This window comes from Xenopus laevis, chromosome 4L, assembly GCF_017654675.1.
Source record: "Xenopus laevis strain J_2021 chromosome 4L, Xenopus_laevis_v10.1, whole genome shotgun sequence".
NCBI classification, from domain to species: Eukaryota; Metazoa; Chordata; class Amphibia; order Anura; family Pipidae; genus Xenopus; species Xenopus laevis.
Window position 1 is genome coordinate 8002741 of NC_054377.1, and position 27122 is coordinate 8029862.

General features: G+C 41.9%; 1 protein-coding gene across 1 annotated transcript in view; it reads right to left on the reverse strand.

The window, feature by feature from the left end:
• Positions 1 to 3288: 3288 nt before the first annotated feature.
• pdhx.L (pyruvate dehydrogenase complex component X L homeolog) overlaps positions 3289 to 27122 on the reverse strand; it is a 50663-nt gene continuing 26829 nt past the window's right edge. The window contains 6 exon segments of the mRNA NM_001093954.1: positions 3289 to 3789; positions 5049 to 5113; positions 12421 to 12579; positions 18492 to 18550; positions 25615 to 25762; positions 26357 to 26531. Of these exon segments, the coding sequence (NP_001087423.1) occupies positions 3525 to 3789; positions 5049 to 5113; positions 12421 to 12579; positions 18492 to 18550; positions 25615 to 25762; positions 26357 to 26531 (871 nt within the window). The 3' untranslated portion in view covers positions 3289 to 3524.

Here is a 27122-nt window from a genome sequence, read left to right on the forward strand (position 1 = left end):
AGATAGCAGATAAGCTCTGTAGAACATAATGGTGTGATCTGTTATCCACTATTTAACCTGTGCCATATAGACTTTTTTCAATTTCCACCATTGCTACACAGCAGCTTGTTTATATAAACTATAGTAGTGTTCCTGATGCAAACACCAGTGTAGGGCAACAATACGTTGAATTTTTTGGTGTTACTGTTCCTTTAAGGCCATGCAAACTAGAAGGGGGTGCAGCTAGGGAGGACTGGAGGATGTAGCGAGTGTTTCAGCTTTGGCACAGACTGCGTGGAAGACCTCCATGGATTCACCATACCCAAGATTTTGGGATTCAACCCAAATCCAGTGACATTTGCAGAAGTTGCGAACCGCAGAGTTGCCCGGAGCTTTGAAGTCACATGACTAAGGGTTTGGATTCAGTTCAGGTGACCACTTTGGGATATCCCTAAAGGAGGTATCTGACATCACTGGTGTCTTCTCTGGACGGATCAGTTAATAGGTAGTGATGGCTGAATCTGTCTCGTTTCGCTTTGCCGAGAAAGTCGCAAAACTTCGAAAAAATTCACAAACGCATTGAAGTCAATGGGCGTCAAAAATATTTTGACGTGCGACAATTTTGACATGAGCGACAATTTTTGTATCCACGACTCTTTTCTCCAAAGACATTTTCGTCAATGGGCGTCCAAATAATTGTGAAGCACAACAATTTTTACACGTGCGACTCAATGGGCATCTGAATAATTTTGACACGTGAAAATTTTTTCTTTGGACTTTTTTTCTTTTGGACTTTTGTCCAAACTCTTTAGAGTCAATGGGCGAATTATTTTGACATGCGAAAATTTTGATGAGCAGTTTTGCAAAAACATTTGCGGTCTGCGAAATCCAGAAATTCCCCGCAAATCCATGCCTGGTGAATAAATTCGCCCATCACTACTGATAGGCTGCCCTGAAAATTATTTTGGTGGGGGGGGGGGTGAAACATTGCAGGCAGGGTTGGACTAAGGTTTGGGAGGCCTAACTTAATTTTACTGTGATCGGGGGAGGGAGCGTCAGAGGAGGGTAGGCAGGGATTGGGTCTGGGTTGGCGGAGCCAGGTCCGACCCTGATTGCAGGTAAAATTCATGGTGAACTCTTCAGATTGTTGCCAGCTGTATTCAACCAGCCAATGAGGTTCCGAAACATGTGACTGGAGCCAAAAACAAGCAATATGGCAGCTCCAACTCCAGCATTAAAGGGGAAGTAAAGTGTAAAATGGAATAAGGCTAGAAATGCTGTATTTTGTATACAAAACATAAACATGAACTTACTGCACCACAAGCCTAATCAAACAAATGATTTATGCTTTCAAAGTTGGCCACAGGGGGTCACCATCTTGTAACTTTGTTATACATCTTTGCAAGACCAAGACTGTGCACATGCTCAGTGTGGTCTGGGCTGCTTAGGGATCGTCATAAATGATCAAAACAGCACAAGTCAAATAATATCTGCCAGAAGCCGATACAGCAAGACTGATTAATAATCAGAATATACAGACTACACTGGGTCCTGTGTTGTCATGTAATCTAATGTGGATTTTATCGTTTTTGTATTGTTTAATATAAACTTTCTCCAACTCTGCAGAACCAGGGGCTGCAGCAAAATAATTCTCCAAATAGAATCCCAGTTTATCTGTTTAAATCTGGCTCCATGATCTTTGTCCCTGCAGCTGGAGTTGGAAACAGTAAAGGGGATGTAAAGGCAAAAATAAAATCCAATACAAATCTCTACTCAGTCGCCGACTGCTCTACAGGGAAACAAACAAAGCTGCTTGAGTTCTGCATGGCTGGGAAGTAAGGCGGGGGCTCCCCCTGCTGTTCATAAGTATGATTGTTTCTCTGCAGAGCAGTTAGGGACCATCTGACAATTCCTATCCACAGCAGTAAATGAAGGGAGAATTTCACTGCATACAGTCAGGTGTCTTGTAAAAGCGGTACACATTTTTTAATTGAAGTATATTGGAGATAGGTTTTTTTTTTCATTAAAGAAAGTAAAAGTGGGATTTTATTTTTTTGCTTTTACATGCAAATATACAGAAATACAATGTTCTTCGAGCAAACTCAGCCCTCAAACTTTCCAGTCCATTTAGGGGAAAATAAATGGCTTATAAACAGCGCCGATTTACCATTTAGATAAACAGGTCCTGCCCAAGAAAGCACTCGAGACGGTACCTGAAGCCGCGAGCGAATGATGTCGCTGAAATCACGGCTGGATTATTACAAACAATGAGGCATTAGCTCAAGACAAGGCACACATCCAGGCTGATCATTTATTTGGGGCCGGATGTGATCCAGACGACAAAAATAGCAAAGAGGAGATGTGTAGCATCTGTATTAAGTCAAACAGCAAAAATGCCTTCCGCTTGGATGGGCCCCTTGCACCAGGGCGAGTAACGGCTTTCCATGGAAAATATATCGATATATAGCGGCGGCATGAAGCAGGCAATAAGTCCAAGTGAGGACAGCTGCACGCACGATGCACTACTACAGCTGGCTTTTAAAGGGGAACTAGACCTAGATAAGGCTCACTCGCACAGATCCAAACATGTTTATTCTCCATTATAAAGGTTGGGCTTTGTTATGTAAATGCAGTCTATGGTTCCTATAGAGCAAAGCCAGGCAAAAGGAGACACCAACAATAAATAATAATTATATCCGGACAATAAAACAGTTCTATACCCCAAGAAATGTTTTCTGGAATTGTGCCCCCCCCCCAGTTTGGAAAAATGGTAGGACCCTAGACAGGTGCTTATTTAATAAAGGTTGAATTTCGAATACATGCGAGTTTTTAAAAACTCCCAAAAACTCGAAATTTGACCAATGGAAATTGATTAAAGAAAAATCGGATTTGTTCAACGTGTAGGATCGACCCGAAAACTCGAGTAGAGGTTTTTTTTCTCTGAAAAAAACTTGAATCTCAGAAAGGCTGCGAACAACTCGAAATTGATCGCAGGACGTCTTCCATTGACTTATACAGTAATTCGGCAGGTTTTAGGTGGCAAGTAGTCGAGTTTGAGTTACTAAAGGGCCAGAGTGCAATAATCGAAAATCTAATTTTTTTTTTTTTTTATAACTTGAATCTAATTTGAATAATTTGACAGTTTTGGCCATAAGAAAAATGGAATTTTCAATTCGATCCTTGATAGATGTGCTCCTTTCTGTTGCATATGAGGAGGCAGGTCATGTGCAGTCACTAATGTCAAGTCTTTATTTCCCCCGGGTGCAGCCCAAAAGCCTGCAATGTAATAAACACAAGTAGCTGGTTGGCTTCTAATAAATTAATGTCTTTTATTGACCCCATGAGTGTTATTTGATGGACATGGGGGGATGTTGTTACACAACTCATTGCTATACCGTTAACCATTAAACCCTAAAACCATGCCTGGCCAATAAGAAGGGGGGAGCAATTTTCTATTACACGCCTCACTTCCTGCTGCGTTTTGGCATAGTTAAGAATGGGCAAATAAAATGAGTGAGCCTTTATATTAAAGGGACAGCGCTTAGTCACACCAGGGCACAATGGAGGGGATTCTCCAGGTTCTTCCGGAAGCATTCGAGGAATTTAGTGGCGAGTTCGTCGTCCACCAGCCGCCCGTCACTGGACAGGGTAACGTTCATTACTTGTTTCTGGCAGAGCTGAGGGTTTCCTTCCTCCCCTTCGGAGAAGCCCAGCTCGACCCGGGATCGCCCCACGGCCAGGATGCAGGACTGCGGGGGGTTAATCACTGCGCTGAACCCCGTGATGCCAAACATGCCCAGATTGGAAATGCTGGAGGTCAGAGCGAGGCAAGAGAAGGAAAGAAGATGTGTGATAAAGGTGTGACAAAATAATTAAAGGGGAAGTAATGACAAACATGGGAAACAATACACCGCTGTTGAAATTTTTTTTTTTGGAAAAAAATGCAAAATGCCAATAATATTTGTATATTTTATGGTCAAGCATTTCTTCCCTTTGTTTTTACAGGTGCCAGCTCATTAGGTCTTAGAGCAGAAAAAAAAGAAGTCAGACCAATCACTCAATCGGAGAAAGTTCTTCTGAAGGGCCACTATCCTGCAGGAATTCTACCTAAGGCAGCATTGGTATTCCCCTGTACTAAGCACAATTCAGCAGGAACAGCCCCCTATGTTTGCTCATAGTCTGTACAGAGAGATCCCATAAAACTATGGCAACATAGGGGGCTGTTCCTGCTGAATTGTGCTTAGTACAGAGGAATACCTAAGTTTGCTCATAGTCTGTACAGAGAGATCTCATATAACTATGGCAGCATAGGTATTCCTCTGTACTAAGCACAATTCAGCAGGAACAGTCCCCTAAGTTTGCTCAAAGTCTGTACAGAGAGATCCCATAAAACTATGGCAGCATAGGTATTCGCCTGTACTAAGCACAATTCAGCAGGAACAGCCCCTAAGTTTGCTCATAGTCTGTACAGAGAGATCCCATAAAACTATGGCAGCATAGGTATTCCCTGTACTAAGCACAATTCAGCAGGAACAGCCCCTAAGTTTGCTCATAGTCTGTACAGAGAGATCCCATAAAACTATGGCAGCATAGGTATTCCCTGTACTAAGCACAATTCAGCAGGAACAGCCCCCTATGTTTGCTCATAGTCTGTACAGAGAGATCTCATATAACTATGGCAGCATAGGTATTCCCTGTACTAAGCACTATTCAGCAGGAACAGTCTCCTAAGTTTGCTCATAGTCTGTACAGAGAGATCTCATATAACTATGGCAGCATAGGTATTCCTCTGTACTAAGCACTATTCAGCAGGAACAGTCTCCTAAGTTTGCTCATAGTCTGTACAGAGAGATCCCATTAAACTATGGCAGCATAGGTATTCCCCTGTACTAAGCACAATTCAGCAGGAACAGGTCTGATACTATACCATCCCATCATATTTAATTCCCAGGCATAATAAGCACAATTCTACAGGAAAATATAAAAGCTTAGTGGCGCTATACTCTAGGGTTTTGTGGGTAGAGGGATCATTGGTTGATGCAGGCTGTGAGGCTCACTCAGTAACTTACCTGAATGACCCTCCTTGATATTCCTCAGGTAAAAGTTTTCCATCTCGTGCTTTCTGTGCCAGGACCTACAGAGCAGAAGAGAAATAACGTCATGCCCCCCACCAAAACCATCTAGATTGGGCCCCTTATTAGGTAGGCCCAGCCCTGGAACTAAGTACAGCACTGTGTGTACCAGTAGTCAGAGTCCCATAGAAAGCAGAACACTATTTAAAGGGGTGCAATCATCATATGAACCGATTTATAGTTTTCACAGGTTTATACTGAGCTGGACAGACAAATTTTGTTTTGTTTGCTGTGCTTTACCTTTCTGTTCGACTCCCCTCTCTTTAGTCTTTGAGATTTGTGCTTCTCTGAATGAGCTGATCTAATGACCCCTGGTTGTGTCTTTTGGGACTAAAACCCGGCCTCTGATCTATGCCGCTAGGCATTCATAAAACCCTTTGTATTTATGTGATTTATCCCAATATATTCCATCCTCTTCTTCAAATCAATACATGGTTGCTAGGGTCATTTGGACCCTAGAAACCAGATGGCTGAAACTGGAAAACTGCTGAATAAAAAGCTAAATAACTCAAAAACCACAAAAAATAAAAAAATCTTTCAAATAGAGGCCTCCCACAAACATGCGTATCTTTAAACCTCCCCAAGCACGTGGAGCGTTTCGATGAAACACCAATGGATTCCAGCGGGGTGAAGTTCAGAGAACACATTGTGTTTCTCAGAGAGAGAAAACTTTCATGTATAGGAATGCCAGACAATCCACAGTATTGCAGCGTTTAATAAGTCTAATATCAAGGGAACGCTAGCAATGAAATGTAGATTGTCTGCAGAAACATCTCTGGAATGAGTTAAAAGGATTCTTGGTAAATGTCGTAATTCAAAACTTTCAGCCAGGAATACAATGTTTAAAAAAATTTGATATGACCTGCAACTGTACATGTTATATTTATATTTGCCTTTTGTGCTTACGCATGTAGTTGGGTCTTCTTCTCTCCTATGGATAACCAACAGTCCTGTCCTGCTTTATGGCAGCTGAGATTCTAGCTATCTGTATAACAGAGCATTCTGTCCCAGTGGCTGCACAGATCCAATCTGATCCCCATTGTAAGCAGCAGTCCTGTCCTGCTTTATGGCAGCTGAGATTCTAGCTATCTGTATAACAGAACATTCTGTCCCAGTGGCTGCACAGATCCTATCTGATCCCCATTGTAAGCAGCAGTCCTGTCCTGCTTTATGGCAGCTGAGATTCTAGCTATCTGTATAACAGAACATTCTGTCCCAGTGGCTGCACAGATCCTATCTGATCCCCATTGTAAGCAACTGTCCTGCCTTGCTTTATGGCAGCTGGTATTCTAGCTATCTGTATAACAGAACATTCTGTCCCAGTGGCTGCACAGATCCTATCTGATCCCCATTGTAAGCAGCAGTCCTGTCCTGCTTTATGGCAGCTGATATTCTAGCTATCTGTATAACAGAACATTCTGTCCCAGAGGCTGCACAGATCCTATCTGATCCCCATTGTAAGCAGCAGCCCTGTCCTGCTTTATGGCAGCTGAGATTCTAGCTATCTGTATAACAGAGCATTCTGTCCCAGTGGCTGCACAGATCCTATCTGATCCCCATTGTAAGCAGCAGTCCTATCCTGCTTTATGGCAGATGAGATTCTAGCTATCTGTATAACAGAACATTCTGTCCCAGTGGCTGCACAGATCCTATCTGATCCCCATTGTAAGCAGCAGTCCTGTCCTGCTTTATGGCAGCTGAGATTCTAGCTATCTGTATAACAGAGCATTCTGTCCCAGTGGCTGCACAGATCCTATCTGATCCCCATTGTAAGCAGCAGTCCTATCCTGCTTTATGGCAGATGAGATTCTAGCTATCTGTATAACAGAACATTCTGTCCCAGAGGCTGCACAGATCCTATCTGATCCCCATTGTAAGCAGCAGTCCTGTCCTGCTTTATGGCAGCTGAGATTCTAGCTATCTGTATAACAGAGCATTCTGTCCCAGTGGCTGCACAGATCCTATCTGATCCCCATTGTAAGCAGCAGTCCTATCCTGCTTTATGGCAGATGAGATTCTAGCTATCTGTATAACAGAACATTCTGTCCCAGTGGCTGCACAGATCCTATCTGATCCCCATTGTAAGCAGCAGTCCTGTCCTGCTTTATGGCAGCTGAGATTCTAGCTATCTGTATAACAGAGCATTCTGTCCCAGTGGCTGCACAGATCCTATCTGATCCCCATTGTAAGCAGCAGTCCTATCCTGCTTTATGGCAGATGAGATTCTAGCTATCTGTATAACAGAACATTCTGTCCCAGAGGCTGCACAGATCCTATCTGATCCCCATTGTAAGCAGCAGTCCTGTCCTGCTTTATGGCAGCTGAGATTCTAGCTATCTGTATAACAGAGCATTCTGTCCCAGTGGCTGCACAGATCCTATCTGATCCCCATTGTAAGCAGCAGTCCTATCCTGCTTTATGGCAGATGAGATTCTAGCTATCTGTATAACAGAACATTCTGTCCCAGTGGCTGCACAGATCCTATCTGATCCCCATTGTAAGCAGCAGTCTTGTCCTGCTTTATGGCAGCTGAGATTCTAGCTATCTGTATAACAGAACATTCTGTCCCAGTGGCTGCACAGATCTTATCTGATCCCCATTGTAAGCAGCAGTCCTGTCCTGCTTTATGGCAGCGGAGATTCTAGCTATCTGTATAACAGAACATTCTGTCCCAGTGGCTGCACAGATCCTATCTGATCCCCATTGTAAGCAGCAGTCCTGTCCTGCTTTATGGCAGCTGAGATTCTAGCTATCTGTATAACAGAACATTCTGTCCCAGTGGCTGCACAGATCCTATCTGATCCCCATTGTAAGCAGCAGTCCTGTCCTGCTTTATGGCAGCTGAGATTCTAGCTATCTGTATAACAGAACATTCTGTCCCAGTGGCTGCACAGATCCTATCTGATCCCCATTGTAAGCAGCAGTCCTGTCCTGCTTTATGGCAGCTGAGATTCTAGCTATCTTATACCAGTCCCAGGTGCATTAGACAATGCTGCTCTCCTGTATAATAAAATGATTGCACAAGCATCTCTGCATCGCTAGACTCTCCCCAAACAGAGCGAAGCAGCACAAATGGCAGCTGACAAACTGAACTAAATCACTAATAGAAAAGTCAGTTAACACTGAATTCCATGGAACTAATGAGATCAGATGGCAGGGAATGTGCCTTGGCCTGTGTTACACTGGGGTACGTTCTGTCTGTACTTGTCTCTGAACAGAACCTTAGTGCAACAGGGAGAACTCCCATCTCACATGGCCGCTGGCATGGCTTGTGCCCAAGTGTATTCTCATGGCACTGGGTGAGGTGTGGCACAGTGTTATATGTGGCTTGGGAGACACGCCAACACCTGTGCTGGATATTCAAGCGATTGCACTAAAAACAAGATTCTTGATTATTAGCAACGAGCACTTGTATTCACCGGTACATTTCACTTTGGGGATCCCAGTTATGTGGCGGCAGGTTATTCTGCACAGGGAGAGTTACATACCTTTATGCTTGTGTGTTGCACTTGTACACTGCTATGTGGCTTGTATGTAGTAAACCCCAAAACAGCTTTTTCTGATGCCATTTTAATGTCTCTATAGTAGTGAGCCCACCCTTAAAGGAGAAGGAAAGCTATGGAGGCATTTTATTGCCAATAGATTAGCTGCAATAGTGCAAGCTAGAATGATATATTTATTCTGTAGAATGTTTTACCATACCTGAGTAAAAAGCTCTAGAAACTGTTTGTTTAGGATAGCAGCTGCAGTATTAAAGTGGTGTGACATCACTTCCTGCATGAGTTTCTCCCTGCTCTGTACTCAGATTACAGTAGAGAAGGGAGGGGGGAGGGAAGAGGAGCAAACTGAGCATGCTCTTGCCCAGGGCAATGAGGTTTAAGCTGAAGGCAGGAAGTCTGATACAGAAGCCCATGTGTACACAATAGAAGGAAAGAAATGCAGTGTTTCTTTTGACAGGGGACTCAGAGCAACATTACTTTGGGGGTTTACTATTATATTTAGATAGACCTTTCTGATAAGGCTTACTTAGTTTTAACCTTTCCTTCTCCTTTAAGGGCATTTAGCTTTCAAGTATTAAATAAGTCTTAAAGGGGTTGTTCACCTTTGTGATAACTGTTAGTGTGATGTAGAGGGTGATATTCTGAGACATATTGCAATTGGTTTTCATTTTTTATTATTGAAGGTTTTTGAGTTATTTAGCAGCTCTTTAATTTGCAAGGGGTCCAAATTACCATAGCAACCATGCATTACTGGAATATGAATAGGAGAGGGTCTGAATATAACCATAACAATACATTCGTAGCCTTACAGAGCATTCGTTTTTTTAGAAGGGAGTCAGCGACGTCCATTTGAAAAAGGCAAATAACTATAAAAAATAAATAATGAAAACCAATTGAAATGTTGCTTAGAATTGGCCGTTCTATAACATAATAAAAGTTACCTTAAAGGTGATCCACCCCTTTAAGTCAAAACAGGTGGTGGGCAGAGACAAAATCCCAATAACAGGCAAAACCATGAGCTCTACAGGACTGGAGAACCTAAGGCAGGGGACCATATACTGAGCACAATTCAACAGGAACAGTCCCCTAAGTTTCCTCATAGTCTGTACAGAGAGATCCCATAAAACTATGTCAGCATAGGTATTTCCCTGTACTAAGCACAATTCAACAGGAACAGTCCCCTAAGTTTCCTCATAGTCTGTACAGAGAGATCCCATAAAACTATGTCAGCATAGGTATTTCCCTGTACTAAGCACAATTCAGCAGGAACAGCCCCTGAGTTTGGTCATAGTCTGTACAGAGAGATCCCATAAAACTATGGCAGCATAGGTATTCCCCATTACTAAGCACAATTCAGCAGGAACAGACCCCTAAATTTGCTCAGTCTGTACAGAGAGATCCCATAAAACTATGGCAGCATAGGTATTCCCTGTACTAAGCACAATTGAGCAGGAACAGTCCCCTAAATTTGCTCATAGTCTGTACAGAGAGATCCCATAAAACTATGTCAGCATAGGTATTCCCTGTACTAAGCACAATTCAGCAGGAACAGCCCCTGAGTTTGCTCTTAGTCTGTACAGAGAGATCCCATAAAACTATGGCAGCATAGGTATTCCCTGTACTAAGCACAATTCAATGTGCATATTTAGGAACTGCCCCAAAGGTTCTACTTGAAGACAATGTGAAAATGTGTGTGAATGTTAGAACACTGATTTCCACTGGCCCATGTTCATTTGAAATCTCACACTGGCTAGAGACAGACAATTACAAAACGGAGGTGGTTCCGACTCAATAACACAGAGGAAGTCTTTTCTGCTTAATGAAGTCACTGAGAGCTGCAGGAGTGAGAAGCAGAGCACAATGGAGTTTACTGAACTGGTAAATAAACCCAGCAGTGTCCCAACGTGCCACTGATCAGAGATGAATAGGACAAGGCAATCCCAGCCCCTGGGCATTATAATATGATTTACGAGAAGAAAATCCTATTGGGATTGGGCAGTAACTAAGGCAGGACCCCCCTCAGAAACCCAGGGTTCACTTGGAATTGATTTAAGCTGGTTAAATAGAAATGTTGCCTTTCATGCTTCGCGGGGTCTGTGGAATTCTGTACACAAAATGCAATGTACATCAGGGATTTGTTGCCCTCCTGATGCTGCTGGCATTCAACTCCCTGCCGCCTTGTGTTGCTTCTAGTGCACCGAGTTAGACCAGGGTTGGCGTAAATGTTTAGGACCCGGTAATACTGGACACAATAGATGGTATGTTATAGGGATTCTGTCATGATTTTTATGTTGTAGTTTTTATTTCTAAAAAACACGGTTTACACTGCAAATAATTCACTCTACAATATAAAATGTCATTCCTGAACCAGCAAGTGTATTTTATTTAGTTGTAATATTGGTGTGTAGGTGCATCTCAGGTCATTTTGCCTGGTCATGTGCTTTCAGAAAGAGCCAGCACTTTAGGATGGAACTGCTTTCTGGCAGGCTGTTGTTTCTCCTACTCAATGTAACTGAATGAGTCTCAGTGGGACCTGGATTTTACTATTGAGTGTTGTTCTTAGATCTACCAGGCAGCTGTTATCTTGTGTTAGGGAGCTGTTATCTGGTTACCTTCCCATTGTTCTGTTGTTAGGCTGCTGGGGGTGATATCACTCCAACTTGCAGTACAGCAGTAAAGTAAAGTGACTGCAGTGTATCAGAGCACAAGTCACATGACTGGGGGCAGCTGGGAAACTGACAATATGTCTAGCCCCATGTCAGAATTCAAAATGAAATATAAAACAAATCTGTTTGCTCTTTTGAGAAACGGATTTCAGTGCTGTGGCGCAGCACTATTAACTGAGTTGTTTTTAAAAAAAAACTTTTTCCCCCATGACAGTATCCCTTTAAAAAAGGGTGGTTCACCGTTAAACCCAACTTTTAGTATGTTACAGAATGGCCAATTCTAAGCAACTTTTCAAGTGGCCTTTATTTTTTATAGGTTTTAAATTATTTGCCTTCTTCTTCTTCTTCTTCTGACTCTTTCCAGCTTTCAAACGGGGGTCACTGACCCCATCTAAAAACAAATGCTCTGTAAAGCTACACATTTATTGCTATTGCTACTTTTCATTACTCCTTTTTATTCAGCCCCTCTCCTATTCATAGTCCAGTCTCTTATTCAAATCAATGCATGGTTGCTAGGGGAATTGGGACCCTAGCGACCAGACTGCTGAAATTGCAAATTAGACAGCTGCTGAATAAAAAAGCTATATAAGTCAAAAACCACAAATAATAAATTGCAAATTGTCTCAGAATATCGCTCTCTACATCATACTAAACGTCATTTAAAGGTGAACAACCCTGAGGGTAATATGTTTATAAGCTTACACAGAGTCCAGACTCAGATTGACAGCAGAGGGGCTGCTGTAAGATGCCATATAATTACTATTGGTTGGGTCAGTGGGTGCAGCGTGAGCCTCTCTGTACCCGATATGTCAGCGCCTATTTTTAATAGGGATGCACCGAATCCAGGATTCGTTTAGGGATTCAGCCTTTTTCAGCAGGATTCGGCCGAATCCTACTGCCCAACCGAACCGAATACTAATTTGCATATGCAAATTAGGGGTGGAAAGGGAAATCGTGAGACTTTTTGTCACAAAACAAGGAAGTAAAAAATATTTACCCCTATGCAAATTAGGGTTCAGATTTGGTTCGGTATTCGGCCGAATCCTTCGCTAAGGATTCTGGGGTTCGGCTGAATCCAAAATAGTGGATTCGGTGCATCCCTAATTTTGAATCCCAGTCCGGACCTACCAGCACCCCTCTCACCTTTGCAGTAGCAGCTATTTCCTGGATCCCCTTGCTGGCTGCCTGTTTGATGATCGGTGTAATGAGCCCACGATCGGTGGCCACTGCGATGGAGATATCGATGCTTTCCAGTGTTGTTGCTCCCTCCCCATTCCAGGTCACATTGACATTAGGCATTTGCTATGGTGGGAAAAAGAAACACAAATAATGAGCTTCCAGTTCAAGCCTCACCTGGAGGTCCAACCACTGGCTCCCATTAGCTCAAGGCTACAAATATAGGAAAACTTTGTGAATCAGCCACCGTTTCAGGAATACCCAAAATAGTTAATTTCACCTTAAATCTCACCCTTACTGCATACCTCCCAACATTTTGGAAACATAAAGAAAAGTTGCCGCTCGTAGCGTGGCAACATTTTTTGGACCATGCCCATTTTTGTGGCCACACTCCCCAATTACCATGTTCATTTTACAAAATATTGTTTTGTGTTTTTTTTCCAGTTATTACAGTTTTGCTGTGAGTCTAACTTTTCCCAAGGGACCGGTTATCTGTTACAATTACTTATTTGCTTATCTAGATACATTTGAATTGTTACAAATGTATCTAATCTTCTGTTGTGGCTGTTCTGGGCTCTCTGCCAAAAGCCAATTAAGTTAGAAACTTTGTTTCTTTTTCTGGCTGTTCAGTGCAGAGACAAACAGGACTTTCCAGTACAAATGAGGGACTGCAGGTTTTGCCGTCAAAAGAGGGACTGTCCTTCTATAAACGGGACAGTTGGGAGTATGCTAACTGTCCTATAAGAAGGTCATTTGGTTGAGCCCTCCTGCCACCGCATCAAGCTCCTCCCTTGAGGGACCTGCCCCACAGTCTGGGAACCGCTGCTCATGCCAACATATTGCACCAGTATAATGGGGAGAGTAAGCCGAAAATATATTTTGAGTCCTGCCAATTTCGAAGACGCGGACCAGACCCGAACCCGCAGCCCGTGACCCGAACCGCTACCCACATATTTACCCACTTTGAACTGCTACCTGACCCGGACCCGCAACTGCCTTATCCGCAACCCAACCTGCAAATCGCGGACCACCATAACACAGGAAGTAATGGTGCTGCAAACCGGAAGTGATATCATCAAAAGTGGGAGGGGACAGAAACAAGTTTTGCAAATATAGACAATATTACATTAGATAAGAAATTTAGATGAGACCCGCAACCTGACCCGTGACTCTGCAGAGCAAAGATAGAGGCCTGGCACAGATTCAGGAGTCTGAATATTATTAGTAGGGATGCACCTAATTCGCTATCTGGGATTCAGCTGAATCCCTGAATCCTTTGTGAAAGTTTCGGCCGAATATCGAACCGAAACGTAATTCGCAAATGCAAATTAGGGGAGGGAAAGGAAAAAGTGGGGAAAAAATATTTTACTTCCTTGTTTAGTGATGAAAACGCATGTGATTCCCCATCCTGCCTCTAATTAGCATATTCAAATTAGGATTCGGTTCGACCAGGCGCAAGGATTCGGCCGAATCCAAATCCTGCTGAAAAAGCCTGAATCCTGGCCGAATCCCGAACCGATTCCTGTATTCGGTGCATCCCTAATTATTAGTGGAGTAAAATACAGCACATTGTGAGCCACATTGCGGCCTCCCCGACTGAAATCATGGCATATGGGCAGTTCCCGTAAGAGTGAAGGGACCCGGCATGCAGGGAGTCAGTGAGCTGAACAAAAGATGAAGTGAACTGCAACTCCCCAGCAGTCAGGTTTAAGCAATTAAAACAAAGGCAGACGGGATACGTTTGTTTCCTCTGGACAGATAAATGCTCCGTGTTTGATGAGGAATTTTCCTACCCACTATACACAGGCCTGCTGAGCAATTCAATACAAGCAATCCATTGAGTAGATGAGGGGGTACAGAGTAAAAAGAAAGCCAACGCCTGAATGTAGGTTCCACGTGTCTGAGCCTGCCAGCGGCCTGGGGATGATGTTTGTAACAGCTGGTGGGACATGGAGTCTGTTGTTATGTAATCTTTGGATTATATCTGCTTAATGCAGTGATTCTGCTTCTGAATGGATTACAGATGCAAGCAGCAATAAAAGGGAACCTGCCTGGCACTCAGAAACCGTCTTTTATGCCCATGGTACAATATGCCTGGCACTAGAGGGGGTAGAGGGGTAGGTCATGAAGCAGTAGTTCGGGGCATGGGAAGGTACAGCAGGCCTGGCAGTGCACTGAGCTTCTGTGCCAAATGTGCTCAGGGGTGTTGTTGCAGGGTGAGACCTGGCACACGCACTCCAAACTGGCATTCAGGGGGTGCTGATGATGCCCCCTCCAAATGCTCCAAGACCATAACCTAGAGTACAATATTCAAGTGGAACTATTGCAAAAATTTAAGTTTCGCTTCAGTATACTGAAATAAGAAACTTATTAAATACAATCAATTTAAAATTCTGTACTGTTTCTGAAAGCACTGCGTATCTTGACAGCGCTATATAAATAAATGATGATGATAATGATGAAATAGTCAAGTTTATCTTCAATATTCCTCTCTCAGCATCTGTTTCTCCTCGTTATGTCATCATGCAGGAGTTGAGTCATTGACAGTTAGATCCAATATATTTTATAGGGGGGCTCCTTTTGCCTAGAAGATGTATTAGAGCTCACTCTATTAAACTCACCAGACATCATGTCTCTCTACATGCAGAATTTGTGCAAAAGGCAGTTATTTTGTTAGATTTTGTTTGTACTGGAATCAGTTATTTGAGTGAGCTCTAAAACAATTGCTAGGAAAGGAACCCCGCCCTTTAAGATATATTGAATCTGGCTGTCAATGAATATCTGACACCCAACTGCTGCATGAAGAATGAAGAGAAACAGATGCCGAGAGGGGAATAGTGCAGATAAACTTGATTGTTTCAAACAATGCAGAATTTTTAATTGATTGTATTTAGAAGGTTTCTTATTTAAGTATAAAGAATCTTATTTTACATTTTCATTTTCACAATAGTTCCCCTTTGAAGCCAATGGCAGTAATAGGCCAAAAACACAGCACCAAATTGCCACCTGACAAGTGTTTTTGTAAGTAAAGCAGCTCCATGTGCCAACCATTGCCCTATCTGTTCCAGTCAGGGGTTGGCTATCCACTATGCTATCTAAGTTCAATGAAACTCAAGTCTGTCCCAGTCAGAAAAGGTGAGTGGGAGCTCAGCATTCCTAGCAACTGTCAAATGTCAGTGGTGTCTGCAGCAGTCTCTAGTGAATGAATCAGCTGGCACTTGCCAGGCTGCAGCCATAGGGGGGGGGGCCCTAGAGGCCACCATTACAAACTTTTTAAAGGAATTGTTCAGTGTAAAAAAATAAAAAAACTGGTAAATAGATAGGCTGTGCAAAATAAAAAAAGTTTCTAATATAGTTAGTTAGCCAAAAATGCAATGTATAAAGGCTGGAGTGACTGGATGTGTAACATAATAGCCAGAACATTACTTCCTGCTTTTCAGCTCTCTTGGTTTCCACTGATTGGTTACCAGGCAGTAACCAATCAGTGACTGGAGGGGGCATATGGTCCATAACTGTTGCTTTTGAATCTGAGCTGAATGCGGAGGATCAATTACAAACTCACTGAACAGTTATGTCCCATGTGGCCCCCCTTATAGTCACTGACTAACTCAGAGTTAGAGAGCTGAAAAGTAGGAAGTAGTGTTCTGGCTATTATGTTACACATCCAGTCACTTCAGCCTTTATACATTATTTTTTTGGCTAACTAACTATATTAGAAACATTTTTGATTTTCCAGCCTATGTATTTACCCAGTTTTTATTTTTACACTCAACTGTTCCTTTAAACCTCTCCTATGACACGAATGAACACAGATTTTCCAGCAATTTCAGTATTTGCGTTTGTGGCAGTGTCATTTATACGAGATGCCAGCGTCCACTGGTATCATGGGCCGGCTTTATGTCTAGACACATGATATACACGACAGCAAGGGTTAAGCTTCGGAGTGCAACACAATACTGCTCACCAGTGTTGCTGCCGCCAAGATGTCACATTACTGGTGTGTGAATGCAGAGGGTTCCTGCGACGTGAGGAATGTGTGCTTGCAGTCGGCACAGCCAATGCCCCTATCAGATTTAACCAGTACTTTGATAAGAAGGGGCCTGTGTCAAGCACGAGAGAGACAACTGATCGAAATCTCAGCTCGTCTAGCAAAGAACAGCCCATCTCAGCTCCAGGTGTTATCTATGCCCTCATCTATGTCTCTGTATTAGTGACAGAAGGAAAAGATTCTCAGCTCAGCCCGTATGGTCTCTCCCCATGTGCACCGGGGTGGTGTGCGTATGTTGAGTCCTGAGGTACCAGTGGGATACCCGCCAAAAAAGCAGGCACCCTGCGGAATGAGGGGAGGATTTCAGGTGCGGTTATAGATGCGGGTCTGCGGGTCGCTGGTCTCATCTAAATTTCTCATTTTATGTAATATTGTCTATATTTTACTCCTTTTAAAGTAAACACTTGTTTGTCGCTGCCCACTTTTGATGATGTCACTTCTGGTTTGCAGCACCATCACTTCCTGTTTGATGGCGGTCGGCAGGTCGGGTTACGGATAAGGCTGTTGCGGGTCCGGGTAGCGGATCAAAGTGGGTAAAAATGCGGGTTATGGTTCTGGGTCGCGGGCTGAGGGTTTGGGTCGGGTCCGGGGCTTAGAAATTGGTTTCGCACAGGACTTTAACGTATGTGTCAATTATTATTCAAAATACGTAGTGAATACATCACCTGGGCATCTCCAGAGCAATGGCAGCCACAGACATTCAAGGCTCGAATGCTATTATACTTAAAAGGACAAAAAGCTAAAGTTATTGGAAAGTGACCATTTTTTAGCTACTCCAGTGATTCTGATAGCTAAGCCTCCTATCCTGGGTCGGAGCCTCTTCTCTTTAAAGGAACAGTTCAGTATAAAAATAAAAACTGGGTAAATAGATTGTAAGTGCAAAAAAAATTTTTATAATATAGTTAGTTGGCCAAAAAAAGCAGAACACTACTGCTTTTCAGCTCTCTAACGCTGAGTTAGTCAGCAACTTGAAGGCGGCCCACATGGGACATAACTGTTCAGTGAGTTTGCAATTGATCCTCAGCATTCAGCTCACATTCAAAATCAACAGTTATGGCCCATGTGCCCCTCTCAAGTCTCTGATTGGTTACTGCCTGAAAGTAGTGTTCTGTTTTGTTTAACATCCAGTCACTCCAGCCTTTATACATTACACTTTTGACTAACTAACTATATTAGAACATACCTCCCAACATTTTGGAAATAAAAAGAGGGACGAAAAAGTTACCTCGTGTAGTGTGGTGAATTTTTTGACCACGCCCATTTGTGTGGCCACACCCCCTATTTACCATGTTCATTTTACAAAATTTGGCAGGTTATGAAAGTTTGAACATATTTCTGTGTATTACAGTTTTGCTAATGAAGGTGAATTGTCCTTTAAGCTGTGAGTCTAACTTCTCCCAAGAGACCTGTTATTTTATATTGTTACAATTACTTATCTCAAAATTGTTACAAAAGTATCTTATCTGAAGCTGTGGCTGTTCTGGGCTCTCTGCCAAAAGCCAATTCAGTTAGAATGTTGTTTCTTTTTCTGGCTGTTCAGTGCAGAGCAAAACGGGACTTTCCAGTACAAATGAGGGACTGCGGGTTGAGCTGTCAAACGTGGGACTGTCCCTCTAAAAATGGGACAGTTGGGAGGTATATATAAGAAACAATTTTTATTTTGCACAGCCTATTTATTTACCTGGTTTTTATTTTTATACTGAACAATTCCTTTAAAAAGCCTAGGGGGTCAGTGACTAGAGTGGCTGCCCAGTAAAATTGGCAACACTCTGTGAATTTACCTTTCCTTGTCCTTTAATGGTTTGTAATCCTATTTGTCTTCCAGGCTGTCAGTCAATCTACTTCCTGAGGATCAGTAGAACTATAGCAATCAGGTTAGCATTCCAGTGTCATGTTAAGGTGGGTATCCCAATTAAACATGCCCTTGTGTTGGGTGCAAGGCAACGAACACAACATTATAGATTTGAGTGCAAAGACTTGTTGCATTTACCTTAAGTGCTGCTGCGGTGGCCTTGATGATAAAGTCATTCACGGAAACCTTTATATTATCTGAGGAGGAAGGAAACAAATTGTGAGGTTTACATAGAAAATACTGCATCCTGTATACATTACAAGCATTTAAGCAGTGCCCAAGCAGTTCAATAACCACTTAAAGGAGTGACTCTGCTTTAAAGGGCAAGTCAACCCCAAAATAAAAATGTGCCTAATAAAGGAAATCATAATTCTAAGCAACTTTACAATATACATTAAACATTTTCAGGGTTTTTAAAAGTTATTTGTAAAAACAATTGCTATTGAAAGCAGCATTTGCTTAACTCCTGCTTGTTACTTTTTAAACAAATGTCTTAGTTCCCCAGCAAAGACAATTTCGTTAGTATGCTATGAAACAAAAAGACACCAACACATATTAAACTTTAAAGTCGCTAAGTATTTATTAAGAAATAACTTACTGAAACTCCGCTCGTGCTCCTCTTCATAAAAGGCGATCCATCGCGCGGTGCTCGATTTCTCCTCCCTGCCTTCCTTATTGGAGATAGCCAGGGAGGAGAAATCGAGAGCCACACGATGGATCGTCGCCCTGTCGCCGTTTCTGAAGAGGAGCGGAAGCAGAGTTTCTGTAAGTTATTTCTTAATAAAGACTTAGCGATTTTAAAGGTTAATATGTGATGGCTTCTTTCTTTTAGTAGAATACTAACGATTTTTTTTATAATTTGTATGTATATTGCAAAGTTGCTTAGAATTATATTTTCTTTTATTTGGCAAAACATTTTTTTTTTAGTTGATTTTCCCTTTAAATTTTAGTATGTCATAGAATGCCTAATTCTAAGCAGTTTTTCAATTGGCCTTTTCATTTTATTGTTCTTAAATGGTCTTCTTCTTCTGACTTTCCAGTTTTTAATTATCACTGACCCCATCTAAAAAAAACAAAAAAACAAACAAAACAAATGCTCTATAAGGCTAAAAATATATGGTTATTGCTACTTTTTATTACTCATCTTTCTATTCAGGCCTCTCCTATTCATATTCCAGTCGCTTATTCAAATCAATGCATGGTTGCTAGGGGATTTTGGACCCTAGCAACCAGATTGCTGAAATTACAAACTGGAGAGTTGCTGAATAAAAAGCTAAATAACTGAAAAACTACAAATAATAAAAAATGAAAACCAATTGCAAATTGTCTCAGAATATCATATCATACTAGAAGTTAATTTATAGGTGAACAACCCCTTTGATGGCTTTAGACTTATACCCATCACTGAACTCTGATATGACTCCTAATAACGGAATACAAGGAGGAAGTGACATCAGCACCATTTATAACCAGATTTAGGAGGTTATTCCAGAAGGGGAGCTTGGTCACGTTGCATTAAACTGATACGGACACTAAAAAACTACTACTTTTTAAAATATGAATGTACAATAAAAGTTACCTATAGGTCATGCTGAGAGGTCTGCTTTTGTAAGTAATTGTCAGTTGAAGTTCTTAAACCTGACTGTCACATCTCAGCCCGTCAGTTAGAGATTCTAACCAGTGGCGTAACTAGATATTACTGGGCCCCACAGCAAATTATTTTTCAGGCCCCCAAAAAATTTCGAGGTTGACTTGTTTCTCCAATATTTATTGAAATTGTATATGAATTAGGGCCTCGTGGGGCCCCTATACCTCCTGGGCCCCCCTGCAGCCGCAGGGTCTGCTTCCTCTATAGTTACGCCCCTGATTCTAACGGATTCCTGCTGCACAAATATGGCAGCCCCCTCATAGGCGATCACAGGGAGTCAGATGGGTAATGTAAAAGCATTGGGCAAATACTTTAAGGTGAAATTGTAAAAAGTATTCAAAGTCAATTTTATGGTTGATGTAAAAAAAGGTTCAATTTCTGGTGGCAGTGGGGCTCATTTATCAAGACTGGGCAAATTTGTCCATGGGCAGTTACCTATAGCAACCAATCAGTGATTAGATTTTTAAAGCCAGCTGCAATGAAAGCAGCAATCTGATTGGTTGCCATGGGTTACTGCCCATCGGCAAATGTGCCCAGTATTTATAAATGAGCCTCAGTATCTCTTTAAGAGAGCAATCTGATCCTATGTGTTGCTATACAGCCAGTGCTTTGCAAGCTGTGGCTGTTATTATATTGGCAGAGTCCCGCAGAGCTTGGCAGGTGCCAGCGCAGGCCAATGAGGGTTGGTCTATCAATATTCACATCTGGTGGTCCCCCTGCCATGGAGATATACTGATCAAACCTGCAGTGAGAAATGGGGGCCTTTGTTCCGGAGCTGTGAGACTGAGCCAGTGACCTGCTGGGAACCCCCTGGCCAAAGAGAAAACGAATGACAAATTATGTTAGAGGCCATTGTGCACATTGTATTGGCTCTGCCTTCAGCTCATACAGGGTGGGGGACAGATTTTGCAAAGAACAGGCTGTAGCTAGAAGAGGGGGCTCTGGGGAATGCAGGGTCATAGTTTAGGGAAGAATCAGGGAAGATTAACCAGTCACTGTCCACTTACTATTGAACTACATAATAATAATAATAATAAGTGTAATTTGTACTGACTTAAAGACCCAAACTGTCCTCGAAAAGTAGGAATTGTGAGAATTAAAGGGTAAGTGCACCTGTGCCCATGATTCACATTAGAAGCTACCATATATGTATGGAAACCCAATTGTCCTCAGTACCTACCCTGGAACAGAACTACAGATTCTCTATACTTCCTGCTCCTGGGCTGCTCTCCTACACATGGTCTGGTAGTGGGAGGGGCTTGACATGGGTGTTTTCTTATTGCACTGATCTCGGGAAGTAAGGGGAATCACAGAAGGGGCTATTTTGCAAAATGGTTTTTTAAGCAGACTGGCACGAAAGCACCGGGAATTACCTCCCTTTAATTTGCTTATAATACACAAGAGCCATGGATATCCTGCAAATGATATCCTTATAAATGGTGAGTTCTGATGTCATCAATTATAAACAGTGATGTCATTTCTGTCACATGACTCACTGAATCTTGTGTATCATAATAAATAAAGTACCCCCTATTGCAAAATATGAGGATATTAGAAGTCACCTCGGAGTTGCATGACTTGTATAAAAACACTCGGTCATGAAACTCCTCGGTAATATATATATTATAATATCCTTATAATTTACAAGAGGGGGTACTTTATTCACTATATAATAGATTTGGTTAAATATACAATGTAATTGCATGACAGTCCATAGCCCCCTTGTAATTTAAAGGGGTTGTTCTGAGACAATTTGGAATTGTTTTTCACTTTTAATTATTTGTGGTTTTTTAGTTATTTAGCTTTTTATTCAGCAGCTCGCCAGTTTGTAATTTTAGCCATCTGGTTGGTTGTCAGAATTCCCCTAGCAACCATGCATTGATTGGAATAAGAGACTGGAATATGGATAGGAGAGGCCTGAATAGAAAGTGGAGTAATAAAAAGTAGCAATAACAATACATTTGTAGCCCTATGGAGCATTTGTTTTTTATATGGGGTCAGTGACCCCCATTTGAAAACTGGAAAGAGTCAGAAGAAGAAGGCAAATAATTGAAAAACTATAAGAAAGAAAAAATGAAAGCAAATTGAAAAGTTGCTTAGAATTAGCCATTCTATAACATACTAAAAGTTAACTTAAAGGTGAGCTGCCCCTTTAAGGCTTCTATGTAAAACAGACTATACCATCTGGAATATGGGGATCTCCTGTTAATTTTTCTTTTAATTTCAGGGTGACAAGTACAACTGGCGTGAGAAGCAAATACACTGCAGCAGTGCCGAATGACTCCCTAATTATGAGCAGAGCTCCTCTGAATATTTGGTGTCCCTACCCCACGGAAATGTCACACACCAGGATTGGGACACCGTAGGCTGTGGTTTTAATTATTGCAAACCAATCGCACATTTGCCTAGTGATTCACAAGAGAAGGAAGACGCTGCTTGGCAGATGGAAAGGTCAAAGGAATCCAGGCCACAAAGGCTCGACATTTAAAATCAAAGGGGAACTCCACCCAAAAACTGCTTTTTTTGCAGGAAAAAAAAAAGTAATTCTAAATAACTTTCCCCATACACATTTATTTCATATATTATGTGTAAATGTAATTGCGATTGATAGCAGTGTCTGGTTCTGACTGTTGAGACATTGTAGCAGAAGTCAGAACTCCTCCAGGTCTGTTAATCAGCTGGCTTCTGCTACATTGTTTCAGGAGTCATAACCAGGCATGCAGAGAATACCAACAACCAGGGACACGATATGGCAGGGCCCCATTTTATAAATGCCACAATACAGGGAAAGAATCTAGTGTACAAAGAAAGAGCGATACCCTCATACTTTACCGTCTACGGCAGGGGTCCAAAACCCAGAACCGGGTCGCGGACACTCCGGAACTGGGCCACCGAGACCAGCCCACTATTAACGGGTGCGCCGAATTGGATGAGGTGCGTGCAATTTGTCGCTCGAGCCACCAAACCCCACCCCTATCCGCCCGACCCCCAGAGCCCCCTCCCGACCCTGCCCCTTGCAAAAAATGTTGCTTTTGCACCGGTTCCCCGGTCCAAAAAAGGTTGGGGAAAAAATAAGGCAGCAGCTCCCTTCCATATGTGTAAATAAAAATATGTAAGAACATTGTACAGGTATGGGATCCGTTATCCGGAAACCCATTATCAAGAAAGCTCTGTCTCCCATAGACCCTATTTTATTCAAATAATCCAGAATGTAGAAGGAACAGTAACATTATTTTTTATTAAAACAAAAAAGTCCTTTTTCTCTGTAACAATAAAACAATAGCTTGTTCTTGATCCCAACTAAGATACAGTATCATTAATCCTTATTGGAGCAAAACCAGCCTATTGGGTTTATTTACAGCAGACGTAAGGTATGAATATATGAGTTAGGGAAAGATCCGTTATCTGGAAAGCCCCAGGTCCTGAACACTCTGGATAACAGGTCCCACACCTGTAGCAAATGTCTCCCTAACTGCTAGTGAATTTTGTTTGTGTGTGTATATATATATATATATATATATATATATATATATATATATATATATATATATATATATATATATATATATATATATATATATATATATATATATATACATATATACACAGTCTGTAGTGGAGCACTCGAAATGTATACAACCGCCTGGGTGCTGGTTATAGCATAGCATAACAAACAGAAATAAAACCGCACTCCAAGGTCTTGATATGATGAAAAAAGTGACAAAATTTAATTAAAGACCTTGGAGTGCGGTTTTATTTCTGTTTATATATATATATATATATATATATATATATCTCTAGCTCTCAGGCTTTTCTTTATCTGAAAATGTGTGGAAGGGTCAGCCCTGCTGTACAGAGATAAAACCTTTGTGCAGAGCTCCAGTGGTCTGTGTGGCATTTATTTAACCCTGTCTGAAGCTATAACCAATCAAGTGGAAAAGGACAATCCCCCCCCCCATGAGATTCAGCTGCTACATAAATAGACAACCGCTCTGTAACCGTGTGCCTTGTTACGATTGGCTGCTTCAGATCCGGTGCCTTAACTCTCTGCCAGAGCCCAGGAATAGTGGTGGCAATAAAGGACATTATAAATGGAACCACAGTGAATTTATTCTGCATCTGAGCTGCTCTCTTTCCTATGTTCAGGCACAGGAGATGATTGGACCAAGAGCTGAATGTATATTTCCTTATGCTAGAGTTCATAGAGCAATCAGTGTTGCTTTACACCATCCATAGACAGGAGTGTTACCGCAAAAACACGTTAGCAGTGTCTCAGCCAGGAACAAGCCCTTCGTGACCAATGGGAAAGAGAGCAGCCCAAGAGTAGAAAGGATAGAATCAGTTGTGTCCTTAAAAAATACCTGCAGCCGGCAGGTATGAGGGTAGGATTTTCAGGTGTAGGTATAGATGCGGGTCTGTGGGTTACAGGTCTCATTTAAATTTCTTATGTTATATTGTCTGTATTTTATTCCTTTTAAAATTTTACAAAATGTTTCTTCTGTCCCCGCCCACTTTTTATGGTCACTTCCAGTTCGCAGCAACATCACTTCCTCTTTAAAGGAAAACTATACCCCCAAAATGAACACTTAAGCAACAGATAGTTTATATCATATTAAGTGGCATATTAAAGAATCTCACCAAACTGGTTTTAAGTAAATATGGTCCTTTTACATCTATTGCCTTGATCCACCATTTCATGATGGTCTGTGTGCTGCCTCAGAGATCACCTGACCAGAAATACTGCAGCTCTAACTGTAACAGGATGAGATCACCTGACCAGAAATACTGTAGCTCTAACTGTAACAAGGAAGAGATCACCTGACCAGAAATACTGCAGCTCTAACTGAAACAAGGAAGAGATCACCTGACCAGAAATACTGCAGCTCTAACTGTAACAGGAAGAGATCACCTGACCAGAAATACTGCAGCTCTAACTGTAACAGGAAGAGATCACCTGACCAGAAATACTGCAGCTCTAACTGTAACAGGAAGAGATCACCTGACCAGAAATACTGCAGCTCTAACTGTAACAGGAAGAGATCACCTGACCAGAAATACTGCAGCTCTAACTGTAACAGGAAGAAGTGTTAAAGCAAAAGACAGAACTCGCTGTGTTAATTGGCTCACGTGACCAAACAAGTATAGTTTGTTGGTATGTTTGTGTGCACCGTGAATCGTACGATCCCAGGGGACGGCCCTTATTTTTTAAAATGGCAATTTTCTATTTAGGATTACCCAATGGCACATACTACTAGAGAAGTATATTATTATGAAATGGTTCATTTAAACGAAGCAGGGTTTTACATACGAGCTATTTTATGCAATATCTTTTTATAGAGACCTACATTGTTGGGGGGTATAGTTTTCCTTTAATGGTAGTCGGCGGGTTGCGGATAAGGCAATTGCGGGTCGGGTAGCGGAACAAAGTAGGCAAATATGCGGGTTGGGGTTCTATAAATTGGTTCCGCGCAGCACACTTCTAGCCATAATTCTTTATTTATATAGTGTTGACATGTATCTGAGAATAGTGAAAGGTTATTTCAGGTTATCCTATCTGCCGACGGGAAAGCCTCAGCCCCCAGGATTTTCGCATAGAGACCCCTCGATACTGACCTTTGGCCAGCTCTTTTCTCAGCTGCAGCACAGCCCCCAAGTTGCAGTCGGTAGTAGCGTAGGCGTGCGGGATGCTGGATTTAGATTCGGTTAGTCTCTTGGCTATGACTTTTCGGATGTTGCTGGCTGGTATTTCAGAGAACATGCCCTGAAAGGAAATTTTTAGGAAACATGGTTACTCTGGAATGTCGGCACGGATTCACTTCCAGGGGATGGGACAAGGAAACGAGTATTTTAAAATGTGCATTTCTTTAAAGGGGTTGTTCACCTTTGCGTTAACTGGTAGTATGATGTAGAGAATGAGACAATTTGCAATTGGTTTTCATTTTTTATTATTTGTGTGTTTTTTTTTTTAGTTATTTGGCTTTTTATTCAGCAGCTCTCAAGTTGGCTATTTCAGTAATTATCCTAACAACCTTGCATTGATTTCAATAAGAGACTGGGTTATGAATAGGAAGATGAGTAATAAAAAGTAGCAATAACAATACATGTGTAGCCTTACAGAGCATTTGTTTGTAGATGGGGTCAGTGACCCCCTTTTGAAAGCTGGAAAGCGTCAGAAGAAAAATGCAAATTAAAAAAAAACTATTAAAAATAAATAATGATGGCCAATTGAAAAGTTGCTTAGAATTAGCCATTCTATAACGTAGTAAAAGCTACCTTAAAGGTGAACCACCCCTTTAAAGCTACCCTTATAAATAGCAATTTTGATGGCCTAGTATATCTCAATAACTGTGATTACCTCTGTATGGGGCTTCCCAGGGATGGACATTGGGGGAAAGGTTAGCCGTCCTGAGACAGGTGCTGGAGACGCTGCAGGTGGAGACGTTGAAATCTTTTGTAGAGTTGGGGTCGGGGCAGCTGGTTTTGGCTTCTCCCCTGGTACCTCCTTCTGTGCCAGGCATTTTAGAGCATCCCTAGGGAAATATATAAAACTACAGTCATATTCTCAGAATGAACATTGTATGAGAACGGAGATGATACCAGTAACATGGCGACTTTTTTTTCCAAATTCATTAAAGTCTCATATCTGCTTTTCTTATGGGCGTTTTTTCATGGCAAAATTTTCAGCTGTGGAATTTCACCGCAAATCCATGGCTGCCAAATAAATTCGCTCGTTACTAATTCTGGAGCTTTCAGTCTATGCGGACTAGGGATGCACCGAATCCAGTATTCGGTTCGGGATTTGGCCAGGATTCGGCCTTTTTCAGCAGGATTTGGATTCGGCGAATCCTCGTGCCTAGCCGAACCGAATTTGCATATGTAAATTAAGTGCAGGTAGGGAAATCACGTGACTTTTTGTCACAAAAGAAGAATTTTTTACACTTTTTCCTTTCCTAACCCTAATTTGTATATGCAAAACATGGTTCGGATTCAGTTCAGTATTCGCCGGAATCTTTCACCAAGGATTCGGCTGAATCCCCAATAGTGGATTTGGTGCATCCCTAATGCTGACCAACACTGACAGCTTTCAAACCCCCAAAATACACAGGCTTTTAACCAGTGTG